General features: G+C 40.7%; 1 protein-coding gene across 4 annotated transcripts in view; it reads right to left on the reverse strand.

The window, feature by feature from the left end:
* The window catches only part of SHANK2 (SH3 and multiple ankyrin repeat domains 2), a 791,629-nt gene that overhangs the window by 500,871 nt on the left and 273,615 nt on the right, over positions 1 to 17,143 (reverse strand). For all 4 annotated transcript variants that reach the window (XM_089684605.1, XM_089684599.1, XM_089684598.1 and 1 more), the window contains exon 9: positions 16,246 to 16,323. In XM_089684605.1, coding sequence (XP_089540731.1) covers positions 16,246 to 16,323 — 78 coding nt within the window. The remainder of the gene's footprint in view (positions 1 to 16,245; positions 16,324 to 17,143) is intronic.

The following is a 17,143-nucleotide window of genomic DNA, read 5'->3' on the forward strand; positions in this document are numbered from 1 at the left end:
CCATGGACGTTTCTCAGTTTCCAGGCAGAAAGTACAGTAAAAATGCAGGCAGGGCACAGGACAAAGCACTCGGGACAAAATGTATGTGAAGTGCTTTGATACAGTAATGTTATACTATGTGATTTTAGTGAATGTCACTCTTTGTCATTTTCAAATTTCCTGCCGTTCCGTCCCCCGTACATCCAGACGCTCTCAGGGGACGGAACCCAGATGACAGATGCCGGCATCCACCGGTTAACATTGCCGGGGACCCTGCAGGAGGGACATCGTGGGAGCACAGGACAAGGTAAGTGATCGAGGGATCGTGGAGCAGCGCCGCATGGTAAGCCCAAGTGTAGCTCGGGGTTACCGCTTGTGGTACTGAAACTTTACCCCGAGCTACACTCGGGAATACCGCCAGGGAGGTTAATTGAAAGTTTTATTAACATATCTTGCAGGGATAGATAAAGAGATTTTATCATTATCTTATCATACTTATCATTCCTGGAGAAAGCATGGTTCCTCTTTCCCTTTCACACTGGCCCTGTGCCCAAAGGCCTAGGACTTTTGTCACAGGACCTTTGCCAAAAAGGATGGTTAGCTAATTTGAACTGTGCTCCTTCCATTTAGTTGAGATCATGTGACCAAATGCCTATGTTTTTGGTTAAGTGGACGGAAACTCATGTAATAACAGCAGAATAAAGATTTTTTGAGTCAACGTTTACTTATTCCATCTACTGTAGCTGTGCTGTACTGTGTTGGCAGCAGGAAGGCAGAGGTGAATGAAAAAAATTAAGTGTACATACTGTAGAACATTCATATACAGGTAAGTAAATTAATTTTTTGATTCCTAACAGGTTAATCTGTTATATCTGTCCATAGTTATAATGATAAATGTATATGGTGGGAGCCATGTTTGCTCCATTTATGTGCATGAGGGCTCTTTTTTTGCTTGGTAGTTCAGCTTAATTAATCCTGATTCCAATTCTGATTATCTCAAAGCTAGAAAGACATGCAGGTTCCCACTAGAGGGAGCATTTGGAGATCTGTATAAGAAATGTAGTGTGAATCGAAACAATTCACATCGGATACAGATATATTAAATTACTTGAAACTTCACACCAATAACGTAAAACACAGTACTATGTTTTTTTTTCTTGCAAAATAAGCTAAAAACCCTAGGACTCCCAATAATTGTTATGGTAAAGCATCATTACAAGTGCAAACACACACATGTTATTTTCCAGCAGAGCCTTCATTGAATTGTCACTGGTATTACACATCGACAAATACACAGTTCATAATACTAATCAGCCATATTTTGTCAACTTGACAGTGAATCCTTGTTGGTTTCCATTCAGCCCTGTAAATGATTTGATATTCACATGACATTTTTCCATTGTGATGGCCCACAAGTGCTAATCAAGGCTTCAAGTTAAAAAAAAAAAAAAACACTCTGGCAGAAAGCATTGAATCGGAGGATAATGAGCTCCCTCAATGAACCACTGCCTGCAACATCAGAGAATGGCCTGACAGCGTTAAATGCTGAAATGTTGGAAAATAAAGCACACATCTGTTTGGATCACTAACTCTAAGCAATCTATAGCTGGTTCAATGACATTGCAGGCATATGAGGCTTCTGTAAACTCATTGATGTGCTTTCATTCTGAAAATTCTTTGCATACAAGTTATATACATTTGTGTCTTGTGTTTGGTGATGTGAATAGTATATACCTGCTAGAACAAACCCTTCTCCACTTGTGTGAATATGTCTCCACTCTGCCACACCCTTCTACATCCGTGTAACCGGTCTCTATCTCACCATGGTTCTCTTCAGCTATGAAACCCATCTCCACCTCACTACAGGTTTCTTCAACTATTCAACCCTTTCCAACTGTGCAGTCACTCAACAGGCCCTTGTCCCCATTTCCTCATTAGAGACCTGCTTTAGACATGATTTCTCTTTGGAAGAATCTCACAAAAAAATGACATTTTTGTGGCAGGGAGCATGCTCAAAATCTGCTTTGTAACTTAGTGCAGACTGGGAAAATCAGTGAGCCAATCACACAAGCAGGAAATGACATTTCGGGAGGGCGTTCTGTACACCATTTGTGTGCAGAATACCTCCAGGTTGCCATATTGCATTGCATTTGACAGAAAATTATAGTGCTTCAGATTGAAAGGGAAAGATGATTATTAATAACATTCAATTATAAGATGTAATACTTGTGTGGCAATTGTATACGCTATATTCTTTTTTTACATTTATTTTAGCTAAGTGTTGTTTTTAAACTTTCGCATGAAGAAAGTGTTATATGGGGGTTATTTCCCCTTTCAAAGTTTAATTTAGGTGTAGTCGTGTGTTACTCTTTGGGGCACCTAGAAAATCCATGCCCCAATCCATGCATTTTGTATGTGGTGCCCTTTGTCTTTGTCAAGCCCACCTCCAACCTGTTTTTCTACTTAATTTTTTGTTTGCTAATTTTGTTCCCCACGAAAGTGGAGTTACCCTGTAAAACTGAACTCCGGGCAAACGGCTATATACACAGGTGAAATACATATGAGAGAGCTGTTTCACCTGCCAAAGATGTGTATATCTGTCTATCTAGTCCTGGGATTTACACTGCTCTGCCACACAGCACTTTGACTTATAGGTCCTGTCCCCTCCCCACCCCCAAGCCTGTGACAGTTAAAAGAGAATCAGCATACTGATTACCAAATGTCTCTGACACTCTGCTCCCTCCTCTTATCAGCATGCTTCTTGTGATGTTTCTCTTTCAACCCCTCTGAGCTCTGTTGTACAGTTCAAGGCAAGAGACTAATAATAACTTAAATTCAGGGAACTTACACTTCTTGTATTAAAAAAAAAAAATACAATCGATGCTGTATTGATTGCAGAGCTGAATTAAGTTGTGCCTTTTATATCTGCCTGGATTTCAGCTTTAAACTGATTTCTATAATGCACTGCAGACTGAATCCAGATTGCTCTTCACAGACAGGACAAGTCGGTCTGCTTCCTGAGTCTGTGCGGTGCAAGCTGTTTTTTCTCTGGCTGACAAATAACCAATCACGTTCATCCTACTAAGCCAGATTTGTGTCTGAGGGGCAGGGAAGAACATCTTGGTACTAAAAATCTGTTACAACAGACTTTCTGCTTTGATACAGCAAAGATCCTAAATTGGGTGTGTTTTGGAATATTTTACCTGTATCATAACCAAATAAGTAAGAGGTTCTCAGATTCGTATATCGCGAAAACACAATCAGAGACTAGGGTGAACTGCATACTAAAGCTTGAGTAGATAGGCTCCCTATATGCCTTTCAAAGCTTAATTTTCAATTTTGACCTCTAAATGCTTGTGGGACGAAACCGTAATGTCAGAAAGTCAGAAAAAACGATACAAAGATATGTCTCAAGTGATGTATTACCCTAACATATCTATACTACAGCAGCCAAGGGCATGTGTGAGATGCTGGCATAAGTCACATAAATAGTCAATCATATGGTTCCAAGAAGTCCTGTCCTTTCCAACACAGCTGCAACGTCTTCTAACTGATGTATTGCTGCAGCTGCAAAATTACTATGTCACAAAAAGCACATACAGCGTGAGCTTGATGCTCAAACCTTCAACACAAGGTGAGGGATCCTTTTTCAGACATGAGACTGATTTTCAAATCTAACTGGACTCAGCTGAAAATAATTCATATTTTAATAAAGTAAAGTAAAGTTCCTTATCTCAGTGTGTAAGACTTGTGAACCGAGCATACAGTGTGTAGAAAAAGTGGAGATCCTACCTTCTGTCCACCAGTTTTTACATCTGCCTCTTGGTGAGTATTGTGTAACTCCTGTCATTCCACAAAATCTGTTCAATCCTACAAAGATGCCATCTGGGGGAACTGCCATCAGATTCTTGTATATTTTACGGAAGGAACTTCTATGGAGGAATAGCCATCAGCGCTTTCTATATCTTAGGAAGGAACTTTTATGGGGGGGACTGCCACCAGCTCCTTGTATATCTTAGGAAGAAAAGGCTATGGGTTGGACTTCTATCAGTTCCTTGTATATCCTAGGAAAGAACATCTATGGGGGAAATGCCATCAGCTCTCTGTATATCCTTGGAAGGAACTTCTGTGGGGGAACTGCCATTAGCTCCATGTATATCTTAGGAGGGAACTTCAATGGGGGAATTGCCATCAGCTCCCTGTATATCCCTAGGAAGGAACTTCTGTGGGGGAACTGCCATTAGCTCCGCATATATCTTAGGAAGGAACTTCTATGGGGGAATTGCCAACAGCTCCCTGTTTATCTGAGAAAGAAACGTCTGAGGTGGAACTGCCATCAGCTCCCTGTATATCCTAGGAGGGAACTTTGATGGGGAAACTGCCTTTGGGCTCCTTGAATATCTTTGGAAGGAACTTCTATGGGAGACCTGCATCAGTTCCTTATATATCTTAGTGAAGAACTGCTATGGGAGTACTGCCGTCAGTTCCTTGTATATCTTAGGAAGAAATTTCTGTGGGGGAGCTGCCATCACCTCCTTGTATATCTAAAGAAGGAACTGCTATGGGGGAACTGCCATCAGCTCCTTGTGTATCCTAGTAACTTCAGCAGTTAGAGCTATATGCCTGAAAACCCAATCCCACCTACTTGCAGAAGTCATTATAACAGGGTCTTAATCTCCATGTTAGGTCTTCTAATTTTTTTAGATCATGGAGAATGAGCCAGGAGGAGTGAGATTCCACTGAAGTAGAGGCAGAGACCACTGTGAGGAGATCACTATTGGAGGTCCCTGAGAAATAAAAGGAGCCAATGTGTCACTCAGTCTACCAGCTTCTATGCACAACTAAAAAAAAAACAATGTTAGGTGACCTCCGACCAACACACTACCCAAGTTCTGAAAGCACTGCTCACTTCTGTTCATGTGCATGTAAAAGTTGTTATGTCTTTTCCTGATTTCTATCACACTGACCACAGCAAGAAAAACTGCCCCAAGCATAACATTCTATAGTTTCCTCAGAAAACCATAATGATTCCTAGAAACAGCAGGTCATTTTATTAGACCTGCATCTGACTTGCAGCGCTATGCTGAAAATAAAAGAAAATCAGTTTCAACTGCAGCCCACACATTGCGTAACTCCCAGCATACATGAAGCGAAGCCCAAGAATGCAGGAATGAGAAATAAGACTGCAGAACACAATAACGTAAATCCTGCTTCTTAATACAAGCCGAGGAAGCTTTCACTTAATTACCTCTTAATTTGTTAAAAGTGATGTGGACAAAAGCACTTCAAAATTAATTTAAAAATCGGAATTCTGCAATCACAAGTAATAAATTAGCAACAAACTGCTACAATGGAGAACAACCCTGAAAATATTTTGTTAGAGGCAGCTGTGAAAACGGGCAGAGGGGTCCCGCTGCCGCTTGGATTGACAGAATAAACACACTGACACATACAGAATTCAAGCAGCAGCCGTAATTACCTTCAGCTCTTCTTCCAGTCCTGGCTGATAGTGCTCATCTCATCCCTGACTATTCCCTGCCTCCGGTATCCTCCTCCGAAATATATGCTTGAGCTTGCTCCTGCTGCTATTGAGTGATTTGCCAATAATGGCCTGCTTACTTATTAAAAAAAGTCTCTTAGCAACCATTTCTTAGATCTTAATGTGTAGCTGCTCCAAATATGAATCATTATTCCATCTGTGCTTTGACAGTGAAAAGACAATGATCTTAAAATAGTTCCTACATGTCAGGTGTGGTCACTGTTGTCAGTGATATCAGTGAAAGAGAACCTGTCTGGCATGGGAGACCTTGAGATGATAGAAGTGTGCAGATGATGGTATGGATCCGTACATTGGGGAGATTTAGTAAAATTGGAGAGTGCAACACCTGGTGTAGCTGTGCATGGTAGCCAATAAGCTTCTAACTTCAGCTTGTTCAAATAAGCTTTTACAAAAAGAACTGGCAGCTGATTGGTTTCTAGGCACAGTTGCACCAGATTTTAAAGTCTCCAGTTTTAGTAAATCAACCCTATTGTGTAATGTTATACAAATCTCTTGTGGAGCAGACAACGATCTGGCTAAATTAGCCTTTTCTTCTTTAATGCATGCTGCCATTGCTGAGTATGCAGCAGTGGCAATCAGCAGCTTTTCTTTAAATCTCTAAAGTCTTTGCAGAACACGGCACAGTCCCAGATCACCGCACTGTATTATGACTGGACCCTGCACAGCTATGCCCACAGCAAAATCTTTATCACATTACAACACTTCGGGTCTTGAAAGGCTTCATAGAAGCATTTTACTTTATCAAATTAGTGAACTGTTGCAGGTCTCCTTTGCTTGGCAGATTCCCTTTAGAGGGAACCTGCTATGAAAAAAAACCTGGGCTGCCATTATGTGGCCTAAATGCCATGCTAGCCCTCTGGCTTCAGTGCTTTGGAGCCACTGAACCAAACCAAGCATGCAGATGCTTCCCTGGCTGCATGCTTGTTCCAGATTTGTGAATATACTAAACACAGCAATAGGGAACTAGTATTTTCAAAAGGAGGTCAACAAGGGAAGCTCACCCCAAACATTTTAGGTAACAATTTAAATTTGAGCACAAGTTGCTAAACATTTGTTTTAATATTTTGCTCTCTTACATAACACATTTCTTCGAAAGCATGTAGACAGGTTGACTACTGCAAATTAGTTAGTATGGCTGTCCTAGCTGGGGGGAAGGGGTTAAGGTTTGCAGGCTTTTTGGGTCTGAGCCACTGGTCCTGTGGCTTTATAAATGGGACAGGGGGCCTGCTTGGAGTCAAGGCCTTGTAGCTGTGAATTCTTGTTGTGAGGATCTGCTGCTGAACTCTGCAACAACCACCATTTGCAGTCCACCTTGAAGACACCCTCATTATATATGCCCCCATCATGGACTCTCAGCCTGTGCAGGTATGCAGGGGCAGCCACAGCTATGATTATATTCAGTTAGGGAAAAGACTGTTTACTTTTTTGGAACTGAAATCTTTACAGTAAATCTTTGAAACGTTATTCTGCCTGTTCTGAAGTTATTCAAAGGGATATATGAAAGTAACTGGCACTCTACACATCATCTGCAGCTTGGGTCAGTTAAAGCACATTGGGGTATGAAGACAGCTTTGCAAGAGTTAGCATGGTACATAGTCAAAGTAAGTAGTTGCCAAGGGTAACAGTGGTCTAGTAATCAGCACAAGCAGCCAAGCCATAGCACTGGGAGTAAATCAGCATCACGGAGGCCCTCAACCTGACCACCAGGTGCAGAAGAGTAAGAAGACAAAGTGCACACAAGAGGTTCACGTTAAGTGCATGGTAGGACCCCATTCTGTTACTGGGAGTGAGGTAACAGAGGTACACTGGACAGGTTGAGTGGGCATAGGCTCAGTGTGTCCCTCCCAAATGCAACAGTTACAGTCGTGGTGTGCATTGACATGGGGAGAGGGATTTAACTGGAAACTAGTTTATTCTTACAGTGTATGGGTATCTCTAAATTGGAGGAATGCCTTAAGGTTGAAATTCCCTGAAAGCGGACCCTGCCTTGTCTGGGGGTATTAATAAGAACAACACAGCAAAGGTACCCCTTGTGCAAGGTGAGCGATCCCACCCACAGTGCCTAGTGTAGCCCAGAAGAACCCAACAACCCCCTCCTTCCTTCCCCACAAGCACTTTACAGATAAGTCTATATCATTCACATGATATATTTAAATATAAATCCAGTTTACTAGTACATTTGCTGTGCAGTAAACAACCGCCGATCTATTTTCTACTCAAGTAACCTTTTCTTAAATGTGTATATACAGATCCAGATGGATGTACATGGTTGTGCCTATGGAAGAGTGAGAATAACGCTTAGTAGACTTCCCAATCTTTGAGGGAAAACTATCTATCTACCCCAACACCCCCACCCCCCTCCCCAAAGGATCAGACACAGAAAAGCTGGGAAATGAAAACAGATACTCAATTTTTTTTTAATCTGGCTGTAACTGCCTTTATTGGGTAAATAATGATCCTACAGCAGAAACCACAGTAGCCTCTTGTATGGCTTCCCTCAATCACTCTAACCCAGTATTTGCTTCCAACTATTATATTGTCATCTGCTTTGCTTTACACTACCTCTCATCAGCCCTGGAACACTTGTCAGACAAGTAAAAATTTGATTCCTACACAACTACTCGTGTAATAGAGTAACTACTTTTATCACAAAACCTTTGTGCCATATTTGGATCCCTCTTCATACCAATACCTCCCACACCAGCTTCAGCTGTTCCTGCCCAACAATTACCAAACTTACTTTAAAAAGAAACCTTTTCTGATAGCAACATATACTGTCGAAAGTTGCAGATGACTTTCATCTGAAAATCTGTCTTGCTGTCAAACTAATCCAATGCCTCCCCATCTATATCTCTAAACTAGTCAATCTCCAGCCATAGCTTTTTTCTCTTAGCTTGTATGAAGTGTTCCTATCTCTGAGAGTGGCCATACTCATAGGGGTCTATTTATACTGTACATTTTTCACACAAGATTCACACAACTTCTAACCAATCCAAAGCAAACATACATAGCATTGTTTTGCAGCACAATTATCAATTGAAAATATGACTGACAATACATAACTGTAAATGATCGATTAAAAACAATTGTTTAATCAATCTGTACACAGATAGTTCACCAAGAATTTAGAAGCAATCAGAAATGTAAATGATCGATTAAAAACAATTGTTTATTCAATTTTGACACAGATAGTTCACCAAGCATTTAGAAGTAATCAGAAAAATTCCACTATTGTCAAATAATGTCTAAATTAGTGGTCTCTAAACTGTGGCTCAGGGGTCAGATGTGCCCCTTTTTCTTTCTTTTCAATCTTTTTATTGTGAAGCAGGACAAAAAATATGCGCAACCTCGTAATCACGGGGTATACATAAAAAGTAGAGCAGACAAGTGGCGTCAGTACAAAAACATGGTAACTGTACAATTTATTAGATGATGTAGGGGCTCAAAGCCTCCAAAGCATAATGTGGTAATCATTAGAATGGCAAGTAGGATAACGGTTGACAGCATCCAAGAGTAACAAATATAACACAATCACAATCGAGACTCAAAAAGCATAAAGCATGTTCAAGCAGCTATGGGGAGGAGGAAGAGAAGGAAAGTCAGAAGGAGGGAAACAGGAGGAGCAGAAAAGGAGAAAGAGAGGTCATCTGCTCCAAGCAGGCCCTAAACCCAGCCCATACACATGGTGAGAAGTATAGGATTAGGGTTCAAAAAGAGATTCATCAAATCCAGGTGGGAGGAAATAATCCTCATTGTTGCCAAAGTTTAAGTAATCTGGGATCATATCCTGTATAGTTGCTTCGATGTTGCTGTGCATCATTGCTTTAGTAACTCTATTCTTAGTCTTTAGGGTGCAAAGAGTTGGGGTCTTCCAAACCTGAGCTATGGTTTGCTTGGCCGCTGTCATGACTTGCAGTAGCAGGCGAAACTGAGCTCTATTGCAATCTGGTGAGTTACAGTTCAGTAGGGCAAGGACAGGGTCTAAAGAGATGTTAAGCAGAGTGGAGGCCATCCTAAAAATCTCAGGACCAAATGCAGCAAGTCCACAAACAAACATGAGTACCCGCTTGTCCGCGACCATGGAAACACACAAAGGGGTAACCAGACAAAAATGTAGATATCCTTACTGGGACCAAATACCAGCGCATGAGCACTTTATAATTTGTTTCAATTGCTAAAACGTAATGAGAATAAGCTTTATTTGCTGCCCAAATATCATCCCAGTCCTCCCTCTCTAAGCTTACCCAAAGGTCCGTAGTCCACATCGTGGTATATGAAGGCAAGTTAGCTGATGGGGAAGTAAAGTGAGTATATAATTGAGATACATTGCCAGGAGCATGCAAATCTGAGTTGCAAATGCCCTCAAAGAAGGTCTGTTTCTTGTTTTTATCTGTCCCTTGAGGGCCAAATTTCTGCCACTGACATCAACAGTATGGCACTATTCCTTCCACTGACAGCAACAATAGGGCACTATTCCCCCCACTTACTCCAAGAATGGGGTACTATTTCTCCCTGTAATACCAAAGATGGAGAACTGTTTACTTTCACTGGGCACAGTCAGCCCCCCTAAAGTCGAAATGACAGTACACTTTCCCTTTGTTTAGAAAGTTTGGAGACCCCTGGTCTAAATTGATCAATAGTTCTTTGAATTGATTGAATTGAGGGTATCTGGTTTGTGATTATTCAATTCAAACAGTTTAGCTGCACAGAATAATCAAATGAATGATCATATCGATATGTCAAAAGTGAGGGGCCACCATTATATTGTAAGCTTGTATAATCAAGGCTTTCTTACCCTCCTAGGTTTTGAATCTATACATGGTTGTGTGGAGTTTGTAAACTGATCTTCTTTATTATTTGACGTACAGCACTGTGTAATATGCGAACGCTTATAAATAAAGAATAACAGCAGCAGAAAACACTGTTGGGCGATTTACTAAAACTAGAGAGTGCAAAATCTGGTGCAACTGTGCTTGGTAGCCAAGCAACTGCTAACTTCAGCTTGTTCAATTAAGCTTCGCCAATAAAGCCCTGGAAGCTGATTGGTTTCTCTGCAGAAGCACCAGATTGTGCACTCTTCAGTTTTAGTAAGTCAACCCCAATATTTTTTCATTGCCATAAATACGCAGACCAAACTGAATCTATGCAAGTTTTCGGGATCAAATTTAGGTTCAAATTGAAGACTGTAAAATAGATCTGGGCTCTACTATATAAAATAAGAGCTTTGGTTTCTATGCAGAGCTGCACTGAATTTTGCACGTTCCAGTTTTAGTAAATCTTTCTCTTAAGGTCACCTTTTTGCCATTCCATTAACCTTATAAAATGAGAGGACAGGGAAACGTATTCATTGAAAGGCACAAGTCACATGTCTAGTGAATAAATACACTTTTCCTGGGCATACACAATGAATGAAGGGAGGAACACTTTACTAGACCAGTTTGATTCATTGATGTCAGTCCACTCTGTGGGAAAGTATACATTTATCTTTTAGAATGCAGGTGTTATGGATGGGCTCACGTCAGAGCAAGCTTTTTATTATTCTACAGCGTGCTCCTATCTGCTAATAGCTGCCTTTAATGTACACTTATTCCAGAATACACTCGAGCCTTGGAGAGGTGCTCTTGATCCAGTATTGAGAACAGAGAGAGGGTTTTTATCATTAGAAGAAAATTTCAATCTGCAGATGATACTTAAAGAATATTCAATATATACATCAGAATTTTAACCACCAAGTATCTGATGGCTCTGACAGTGACTGAATACGAGGGCATTCAATCAAAATAAAGTGTAAAGCTAATCTAAGACACTAACTGACTGTGGTCGGCTCACCTTTAGTAATTACCTTTTTCTCAATGGAAACTGGGAACCTATAACAATATTTTTCCTTACAAACAGTCTGTGGATAACTTGAGAAAAGGAATGCTTTAGTTTATTTTTAAAATCCGCTATCCTAAATTGGGCTCTTCCTACTCTCTGTGCTGTCTGAAGCAGCACGAAGCAGCTGCCCCCTGCTTTAGGAGCTAAGCATCACCTGCTGGCGCTGAATGCAGGCCACATGTATTCACCATCTCCTCCTACCACCACAGACATTATAAGGTAACTAAACCTAAAAATAAAAATGTTTTATATATATATATATATATATATATATATATATATATATATATATATAAAAATAAATCAGCTTACCAGTCCTTAGGTGCAGTGGCTGTATAAAAATTTTATTTTTTTCTGTCGAAGAACATTTTAAAGAACATGCTAGTTTATCTTTCCGGAACTGCATCTGGAATTCAAAGCAAAAAAATTCCAATCTTTCTTGTGTAAACTGTTATTCCATTACTCCACATGTAATGGAGATGAAGAGGGGGACGCGTTTGAGGTCCAGCCTGGGAGACAACCATGGCTCCCTATATGAGTGCAGGGGAGAAAATGGGAGTAGGACAGAAACGAGTATTTGCAGAATTACCAGGTGCAAATAAAGTGAATACTGCCTGAAAAGAAAAAGAAAACTACACTCATTACAGCTAAGAACTGATAAGCAGCAATATATTACTATTTTGTTTTAAGGTTTAGATACACTTAACAAAAAGGGGAGGGGTGTGGATTCCCTTTGTACTCTTCTTATATTTTTTTTCAATCACAACAGCTAAACCTTTGAGTTGACAAACAGGTCAGAAGTTATGGCAGCCATTATTTTCACCTGCATCAGAAAAGCCAAATTAAAGCAAGACTGATCTCAATACAATCTCTCTGTATAAGGTTGAAAAATAGGGATTTTCTGGATTATCTTGGGAAAAACAACACTGACTGTGGAAGTTTTTTTTTTTTTTACCCAATTGTTGTCTGTCAGTACAGCCATCCTGGGCTATAGTAAGCTGCCCCATTGACACTGGATTGTTCAGTGATCCAGCCTATTATGTACTGTAGACTTAACCATAAGGCACCTGGAGAGGATCCACAGTCCCAAGTTTTACAGGCATATGCTTGTATTATAAAACAATGCTGCCTTAGCCATACATAATGTGCTAGAGTCCTGAAAAAATCTGTATCTATTTTGAAAAAGAAAAATGCTGTATGTGTTATATATATATATCTACAGACAGGAAGTAGCCAAAGCAAAGCTTCTGTAAGGTATAATTATTTGCCAATCATTAAGCTGATAAGATGACAATACAAACGTATGCCAAAGTACAAACAAACGGCATCAATGCTGTATTGATTGTACCACTAAAGGACAAAACAATGAGATGAAAGTAAGCATTAGATAAGCAACTTTAGTTAACACGTTCATACTGCGCTATCCATGCATTCTTGCATATCATCACCGCTATACACTGCTACCATGGAAACGGCGCCCTAATGTTTTACCATTTTAAAGTTTAGTAGGTATTTCCATTTCATCGGTTCTAGAACACACTAAAAAAACACACCAGATTTGTGCTTCATATTAAGATATCAAGCAGAGTCATGTATATCATCTTTATTACTTCAGTGGCCAACTGTGCATCTACGACCACTAGTTTAAAGCACAGGCACAGCCTACATTTACAAAGCCATTTACTCCTACCTGCACACAGCTGTTTCGAGTGTTCTATCTCTCCTCAGTGTGAGGATTGGAAATAATTAATTTTAAGAAGTTTAGGGAGTAAAAAACATAGGATTTTTGGTTTACATGTAAAATCCTTTCCCTGGAGTACATGACAGGACAGAAGAGTTCATATTCTTGACTACTTGGGATGTCCCAAAGCACTGCACAGAAGGGGTGGACACCACAGCAAACAATCCCAAAACCCAGAAACGGAGGGGGGGGGGTAAGGGACCCTATTGCAAGGCTGTCTGCAAGATCTACTGCCCAAAACTGTGAGGAGATGTCCAGGTAGCAGTCTTACAGATTACAGAATGCAGAATAGCCCAGGAAGGACTGACACTCCTGGTGGAATGGGCCTTGACTGGGAAAGAAGGAAACTTGCTCTTAACACCATAGGCCTAAAAAATGAGCTGATGAATTCACCGACAAATAGTTTATCGAGACGCATCCTGACCCTTACAAGGATCCCCTGGCACAACAAACAATGAATCAGACTGTACATATGAAGAAGTAGATAATAAATAAACTGGACCACCTTGAACAACATCCCAAAAAGGAGGGCTGGAGTTTCTTGCAGGTAAGAGTGGCCAACTCTGTGAGCTGGGTTAATGGCTACCAGAAAGGCAACCTTGCATGTAAGGAGAGTCAAAGGAATCCCTCTAAAAGGTTCAAAGGGAGAAGTCTGCAAATAATACAAAACCAAGTTAAGGTCCCTTGCAGAGAAAGGAGGTCATACAGGCAGAAAAATCCATGTGACATGTTGCACAAAGGCTTTAACTAAAGATGCGATAGATCTCGGAAACAAAAACAGCCAAGGCCAATATCTGTCCCTTGATGGCACTTAGAACCAGAGACATTTCCACAGCAGACTGGAGGAAAACCAAAACACACCCCACAACACAGGCCTCATTCACGCTGGCACTGTCAAACCCGTATTTAGGGCTTATTCGAACGAGCACTGTATATATCAGGTGCGATTTGGCACCAATCACAAGGAAGTGCAACAGTATTGGTTTTGTGATGGAATTAAGAGCTTTTAAGGATAAAGCACTATCTTAAGTTTTTAATTTTATGAAACAGAGTGGTGATTGAGGAGGAGGTGAGCAGAGCTGTGTATATTGATCAGGAACTAACAACCAGCATCTACATTGCCCACAAAGGGACAAAAATCACTATATGACCGAGCAGTGATGTGAGGTTATATGTATAAGGTGAGCAGACATATGGTGGTGGTGTGATCATCGTAAGTTTTTGCAGGATCAAGCACAGAAGGTAGCACACATCGAAAGAGACATTACTATGTGTTATAACAGACTTTATGTAGAATTTATTAGTATTATTTATTCTTATAGCATTATTATTATTTATTTTTTACTGATATATATATATATATATATATATGAAATTATTATTTATGAGGGATTAACAACACACTTATTAGCGCTGCATATTGTTACACAGAAAAAAAAAAAAAAGATGCCAGACTGTTGGAAATAACATTTATGAGCCTCACAACAGGCAAAATAAACCTTCCATGTACAATGGTCTATCTTCCTGGAGGTTGACTTTCTAGCCTCCTAGAAACACCCTTAACCCTCAGGACTTGGGTTCAACAGCCACAATATCAAAGCTAGCAAGATCTGGCCTATCTCGTCTACCAAGAGATTTACGATGTTGGCATACCACGTTCTTCTTGGCCAGGCCAGTGCAAACAGAATCACTGAAAAGCCCTTCACCTTTACCCTGAGCAGCTGACAAGCAAGAAACGGAAGTGACAGGAAGGCATAGATCAAGGAAAACTGATCCCAAAGAGTTACCAGTTATCTAGCGCAAATGCCAGCCAAGACATCACCGTCAGGGTCTTACTGAAATTAGCCAGGCCAATAGCAAGAGAACCATGTTTTCTGTAGTATTCTTCCTCTATGGTATACTGATGAGCAATACACTTTGGTTGTGGAAACACCTTCCTTGGATGAGCCCAATTAACATACTTTGCTTCTTGTAAGAGAGGGTGCACTGGAAAAGACTTGGGATTCAAAGTCAGTGACTTTTGGAGAAAGATGATTCTGGCTGTGGTAACCTAAGATTGTTGGGAACTACATCTGCAAGGAAGCATACCATACTCTTCTTGCTCTGAGAAAGCCCTTGACCCTGAGATTACTTTTGGGAGAGTTCATTTAAGGAGGATTCAGGTCCTCAAATAGCTTCCTTCTCTTGAAGATTTTCCTCGGGTGCTTCAACCTTCCACAAAAAGCAAAGAGGGGAAGGATTGTGAATTGTGAACATTTGCGTCTCAGGCACTCCATTCCAACGAACCTCTTAGAGTTGATCATGCAAACAGAAATAGCTGCAGAAAGATTTTCTCTTGACACAAAGAGGAGAATTGTTCCCGACACAGTGGAAATACCAGTTTAGGGCAGGGATTCAGAAATAATCTTACCCTTAGGAGCACCACTGCAGGGCAAACTGAGCAGGGGGTCCTCTCTACCTGATAGAGGTCAGCCAGCCACCCAGCTGAGAAAGTGTAGGCACAGCCAAACACTAAAGGGCGCCAAACCCAATCTTCACCCATCATGGCAGGCACACCCTGCAAGACCTTCAGAGACTTGACTCCCCACAAGAGGCATTATTGCCTTGGATATGTGGAGCACCTTACCGGTGCAGTCATGTCCTTTGCATGTGGGGTCGGGGTACAGTCCCTCTTGGCCTGCTGTCTACAGTGACAAGGCCAGAGTTTACAGGAACAAAGCCCACTATGAGTATGCTATAATAAATGTGTCTGTAAACGTAGGTTATATATGTGCCCCATTTCCAGATAAGCAGTTGGTCAGAGGGGCATAAAGAAAAATACTTTGATTAGTTCCATCCACTGTTCCACATGAAAAGTGTGTTTTTATATTGTGTCATAAATTGTGATCAAAATTGTGGTTCTACACAAAACTCATTTATTTTTTCCAGATCAGTTATGGTAAGTAAGGAAAGACTTAATTTATTTCACAGATTTCAACTGTTAGTTTGGCAGCAACATTTGCAATATTACAACTCCATTACAAATACTCTGGCATATCAAAGGGAAACAGATTACACTGTTTTAGTAATACATGCAATGCTATCTTACCTGGAATGGGGACTGGCTGTTGTAGTTTTTTATTTCCTTATTGGCTCCTCTGAAAAGCAAAACTCGCGCACAACTGTCCTGTACAATAAACCAGAAAAAGCATTGCTAAAAAGAAATCAAAATACTTCCACACTGAAAACTGCAGTTCATAGAAATAAAACCAACAACATTCATTATGCATGTTTTATATGACAAAAAAGTGGGGTCAGCAAGCAGGCTCTTGGTGCAGATAACAGGTAAGCACCAAAAGAGAAGCGTCAGAAATGATACTGGTCCAATGGGGATGGTTGTGAAGTTAGGCAACGTTCACCTGGGCCTTTGATAGACAAAAGGTGCATCTGAGTCCCTTGGAAGGTGGCAGACATCAAACAAGGGAAAAGTAAAAGGCTCTATTTGTTATAATCTCTAATCCACTTTATCACCCCTCCTGAACTAACCTGCACTAACATCTAATGCCCCAGCTTCTTACTACACGTGCAACATCTACGTGTCCGCGAGCACAAATTCTCTTCAGCAATGGCCGTACCTATGCCCGGAGACCTCAAATTTGTATGGAGCTGTCTTGGGAAGCAGTTACAGCATCCAGATAATTTTTTTTGCCCCAGAAGAAAAAACATTGTAAAGACATAGCTCTGGCACAGGGGTAAGTAAAAAATGTGGGATGGGGAGTGTTGATGCAGGCAGGAGTGAGTAAACTATTTGTACAGTCTGTGCACCTGCACAAATGTCCATTTATACTAGATGTGGGTCAAGTAGGTGATGACATGACACCATCTTAATGTCATGTCGACCTAGAATCGATAACAATCAGGAGGCTTTATCACATAAATATCCTCCTGCGCTCTTATGGTGAGCAGTGAATTAAGCTAGGAAGCAGCCAGCATCTGTCCCATACCAA

This window comes from Staurois parvus, unplaced genomic scaffold, assembly GCF_062004578.1.
Source record: "Staurois parvus isolate SC_StPar_1 unplaced genomic scaffold, SC_StPar_1.0 ptg000350l, whole genome shotgun sequence".
Classification (NCBI taxonomy): Eukaryota; Metazoa; Chordata; class Amphibia; order Anura; family Ranidae; genus Staurois; species Staurois parvus.